The sequence below is a fragment of the Octopus bimaculoides genome, chromosome 1, assembly GCF_001194135.2.
Source record: "Octopus bimaculoides isolate UCB-OBI-ISO-001 chromosome 1, ASM119413v2, whole genome shotgun sequence".
Classification (NCBI taxonomy): Eukaryota; Metazoa; Mollusca; class Cephalopoda; order Octopoda; family Octopodidae; genus Octopus; species Octopus bimaculoides.
This window is the reverse complement of record NC_068981.1, coordinates 157,381,013-157,386,343: the sequence shown is the minus strand read 5'-3', so window position 1 is coordinate 157,386,343 and position 5,331 is coordinate 157,381,013. Positions and strand designations below refer to the sequence as shown.

The 5,331-nt window shown below is 38.2% G+C and overlaps 1 protein-coding gene across 3 annotated transcripts in view; it reads left to right on the top strand.

Moving 5' to 3' along the window:
• The window catches only part of LOC106871405 (ninjurin-2), a 99,281-nt gene that overhangs the window by 46,523 nt on the left and 47,427 nt on the right, over positions 1 to 5,331 (top strand). The window contains exon 1 of one of the 3 annotated variants that reach the window (XM_014917827.2): positions 896 to 1,134. The exons of 1 other annotated variant lie outside the window; for it this stretch is intronic. In XM_014917827.2, coding sequence (XP_014773313.1) covers positions 1,102 to 1,134 — 33 coding nt within the window. In that variant the 5' untranslated portion in view covers positions 896 to 1,101. Of the gene's footprint in view, positions 1 to 895; positions 1,135 to 5,331 lie in introns of those variants that run through there. One more of the 3 variants, XM_014917828.2, reaches the window with a different exon arrangement.

The following is a 5,331-nucleotide window of genomic DNA, read 5'->3' as shown; positions in this document are numbered from 1 at the left end:
TTTAGGGGACAAGGGTTAGGGGATTTGTCGATTCCATCGATCCCAGTGCTTAACTGGTTCTTATTTCATCAACTGCCGTAAGGACGAAAGAGCTGGAAGAAATGTCACTAAGCTCAAATGATTCTACCAGTTCGTGGGTTTGGTTAAATTTCACGGTAACATCAATAACGTAACGGCAGCAGTAACGGGGGGGGGGTAGTGGTGGTGATGGTGGAACGGGACGAGTTCATCTGTAGTGGTAGTGACAATGGTAAAGGAGGAGGGATAGTGTTGACGGCAATGGTGGCGGTAGTTATATCGGTGGTAGTAGTTTTGGCAGTTGTAGTGGTAGCAGTGAATGCCGGTGGTGGTTTTTGTGGTGGCGGCGGCGACGGCGGTGTACATGCGTAGGTGATGCATGTAGTGACAGTGAAACGAGGATTTTTGAGTGTTTGCGATTGTTGTAATCGAAGATGTTACTGGCGATCGTAATAGTTTGTTACTATTTAACTCCCAAGTCAATCCTAACAGCGCAGAGAGAGAGCTATGATCAAAAACATTCCTATAGAGATGATCTCGAATTTTCCTTTACTCACAAGGAACCGAATCCCACATTTTCAAAAATGCCTTTATTTATTTATTTATTTATTTTTTTCCATTTAAGACGATAGTGTGTGATCTGCGAGTTATCTTGGCTGCTATTTCATACAGGTCAAGCGACCGCCTGGAGCGACCACCTATCGGCTCCCTCGTTAGCTCGTAGTCGTTGTAGTAGTATTCAATGTAAATAAGACATTTTTGGTTGTAGTGATGGTGGTGGTGATGCCCTCTTAACTAGTTTGGTGGCGGTGAAGGTGGCAGAAACGCACTCACTCTCATGGTGATAGTGGTGGTTATGGAGCTGTTGTTGGTTACATTTGTAAATGTTATTGGTTGATGCAGTTAGTGAGATTGCGAGGGAGGTGGTGACGACTGATGCTTCTATCACACAAACTGAAGGAGGGTGAGTGCGTATGTGTGTGTCTGCTCTACTGCCTCGTTTATTTCAGTCGGACCATCATAGAAGTCGAAGAGAGACGTTTTTTTTTAACCTTCTAAGCCTCTTCTCGATCCCCGGCAGATATGGCGAGTAAACCAGACGAAGCGAAACCTGAAGTAAGTTAGCAATGTTATTATAACCGTTAATAACTGTCAAAACGAATATACTAGATAGTAGTACTAGAAGTAGAAATAGCACTAGTATAATAATAATAATGATTTCTTTATTAACCACAAGCGTTTACATAAAAAAAGACATTATGGACAGTACAAGACAAAACAAAGAATGTGTGTGTGTGTTGTGAGGGTTTTGCGTGTAATAATAATACTTTCTACTATAGGCACAAGGCCAGGAATTTGGGGGAGAGATAAGTCGATAATAATAACCATGATGATGATGTATTTATTAGTCTCAAGGGCTCAAAGAGATATGAAAATATGATCATCGTCAAAGAGGGAACTGACAAAAGATGTGAGGAGTAAGAAGACTAAGATAGTTATGTACAAATGAAAGGAGAGATGAAAGATGTTATACAATTTAAAGGAGGGCGGGGTGGAATTAAAAAAAATTTGCTAAATAATTAATTGCACTGAAACAAATGTAAAATCACATTAATTAAAACGCGATAGAATTAAAAGGAGATATAGCATACAAACATTTTGGGCTTTCAGACACGAAGCAGAGAGGAAATGACTGATGTTTTGGTCGCGTTAGAGTACTTTGCATCCCTACCCGTCTGCCATTGTTGATACCGCCGTGTAGTGCACCCAAAGGCGCAGCTAATATTTTCTGAATTGGCTCGGTTAGATATTATTCGTTGTCTTCCAGATAATACTGTTGTAGTTTGTTGTAAAGTCATTTTTTTTCTTTCTTTCTTTCTTTAATCAACTACCAGATTCTTCGCGTGTCTCCTATATTGTAACCCCCAACTGTACCTCAGTCCTTTTTACATCCCCGGAATATCCATAGCACCACAGATATATGATTAGATATTAAATTGATCTTTGAAAGACTGAATCTCAATTCATCCCCTTCATTATTTTGAGAAGGGGCGTCATCCCTTTCTGGAAGAGGTTGAACCTCCGAACACGTTTTGGTTATTTACAATTACTATTCACTTACCTTCGAAGATCAAGCTAATATCTAATAGAGAAAATCGCATATCTTGTGAGTGCACGCGTTTGTATGTATGTAACTTATTTCTCTCTCTCTCTCTCTCTCCCGGATAATATTGTTGTAGTTTTTTGTAAATCATTTTTTTTTCTTTCTTTAATCAACAACCTGTTCTTCATGCGCCTCCTATATTGTAACCCCAACTGTACCTCGGTCCTGTTTACTTCCCCGGAATATCCATACTCTGAAAACAGGTTTGCTTTTCTTGTTTCTGCTTCAGGTAGTTTCTGCTGCTTCCCTTTCTCGTTTTCTTTCCTAGTCTTTCCAGTTCTTTAAGCCTCAAGTGGTTGTCACATCTGTAGCAATACTGCATTATGCCCTGTACCATCAGTCCTATGCTTTTTTTGTCTTGGCACCTTCAACTAGGTATACAACTCTGGTGAGGCCCTGTGGCCTTAGATGACCATTAGAGCTTGCATATCCATACGTCGCCCCCTGACCATACGTCGTCTCCTGTCATCTCGGCTTTAATCTCCTGCCCCATACTACGATACAAAATTGGCGACCAGCCATGAATCCACGTCGTTTTTCAATGTCTCTCATAAGTCACCCTTATATTTCTCATCTCTGTATACCGGGAACATGAGTGTATTGGCGGAGGTTTATTTAATTATTCCAGCTTGTGTTTTGGCAATCTTCATCACACACACAAACACAGGTACATTGCAGCTTACGTCGGTAACTGGTTCCAAGACATGCAACTTAACTCGAAAAACGACGTAACACGAAAAAAAAAACATTTTAAAAACATTATAAACGCTTAATTGTTATAATAAATGGTTTGTACGTATTTTCACAGGTATTTTATTTGATTTTCCACATCAGTATTTACTTTTTGGGTGTATTTGTTTCAATTTTCTTAATTTTTAGGTCTTTAAATAGGTTCGCTGAGACCGAACATAAAGTTGAATAATTCGAGTGAAGTTAAGATGTTTTTATTAATTTCTTTAAAAAAAAAAACGAGGTAAAATCGAAAAAGACTAACTCGAAACATTAGTTGGTGTACGCCTGTGTGTGTGTGTGTGCACCTTAAAAAGGGTGGCAGATGTATCTAATTATCGACTAAACAGTAGTTAGAAGAGGTACCGCCAGTAATTTTGGGACAAATTCTTTCTCAATCGAAATGAAGCGTTGTGGTGTAGTTTAATGTACGTTTGATATATATATATATATATATATATATATATAAAAATATATATATACGATAGCCTTCTCTTGCATTAGAACCCGAAACAAGGAGACACTGTGTCGATTAACAAATTTCTCCGAATTCCTTTTTCTGGGAATTTTGTTAAGTCTCTAAAAATAGTGTTTGAGGCAAAGCTAACCTCTTGAATACCTTTGCGATTACTACTACATGCTGCATACTTCGTCTGCTAATGGCTATGTAGGATTGTCGTTATTGTGATAGTTGTTACCGCTACCGTTAAAATTATTCCTTAAAATATATTAGATATTATATTATTTATTAAATATCCAGTTTCATCATTGTTTTTATTTCGTTCTATCGTGTAATTTGATTTTGCATTGTCTGTTTTTGTGCACATTCACATTAGTTTTGATTGCTGCTCGGTAGTCAAAAATTGTAAGCAAATATAGTCTGTAAAAAATCGTTGTTTGTCTATTCCGGGTGTCAGGGACAGACGGTCTTCGGGTTAATAAAACCTTTTTAACCAAATACTTCAAAACATTTTCACGTGGTAAAGCTTGGATTATATACGCGAGATTCGTAGTGGAGAGAAGAAAACAATAAAACTCATGAGCTTATGCTTCGAGTGTCAAATAAAATAATAATAATGTTTTCAAATTTTGAGACAAGGCCAGTAATTTTTACAGGAGGAGGCTAGTCGATTACATCAACCCCCAATACTTGACCCCGAAAGAATGAATGGCAAAGTCTTCCTCGGGGGCCTTTGAACTCAGAAGGTAAGGAACGATTCTGTCAGCTCACCGCCAATGGTTCCTGATATAGTCTCAATGCCAACAGTTTTACGGGGAAAGGACAAACCCCAGTACTTGACTGGTACTTCATTTTATTTTTATACATCCCCGGAGGAATGAGTGACTCAGTCGACTTCGGCGGAATTTGAAGTCAGAACGTAAAGAGCCGGAAGAAATGACGCTGAGTATTTTGTCCGACGAGCTACAATGATTCCTTTTTTTTCCTTTGCTACCAGGAATGAGGAGGACGATACAAAAACAGATTACAATGGGTGAATGTTTACATCGCACTAGGTGTGGAAAGAAAATAATGATGAACAAATAAGGAGAAAGAGTCGGAAGAGGCTGGTGATGACACAGCAGATTAATGATAATGAAGAGGAATTCTTTCACTTTTTTAATCATAACAATCAATAATTACTGATGTGTTTATATTTTCTTGCCGGAAGTTGATGTCAGATTTGTGTGCTCTCCCCACTCTCCCTCTCTCTCTCCCTATCCATCTATCTATCTATCTATCTCCTACTCCGGTTTTTTCTTTTTATTAGATTTAAAAAATTAAAGCGGGAGATTTTTTCTTTTAGTTTTGTATTCAAACTACATTATCTGAGTTACATGAAATGTCAGCAACCATATTATATGTAAAACTCTGCCATAATTTCCCACCTCTCTCTCTCTCTTTTTCTCTCTCTCCCTCCCTCTCTGTCTGTGTGTGTTTGTACGTGCACATCATTGTTTTGTTTTTTGCGTTACTTTCGTTTCAATAAGTTACTAAAATAGAAAATAACCTGTCTATATGTTTGTAATCTAAGTGGCCGGACATAGGTTCTTTTTGATCTTGTCCACTCCTTTGAATCGATAGACAGACAGACACACAGTCAGACATATTTATGACTATATATATATATATATATATATATATATATGTATGTATGTATCGTAGCACCTTGGGCAAGTGTCTTCTACTATAACCTCAGGCCGACCAAAGTCTTGTGAGTGAATTTGGTAGATGGAAACTGGAAGAATCCCGTCGTACATATGTATGTGTATATATATGTCTGTGTGTGTGTGTATGTGTCATTGTGTCAGTGTTCTTCCTCCTACCACCGCTTGACAACTGGTGCTGGTGTGATTACGTCCCCGTGACATAGCAGTTCGACAAAAGAAACCAATAGAATAAGCACCAAGCTTGTACAAAA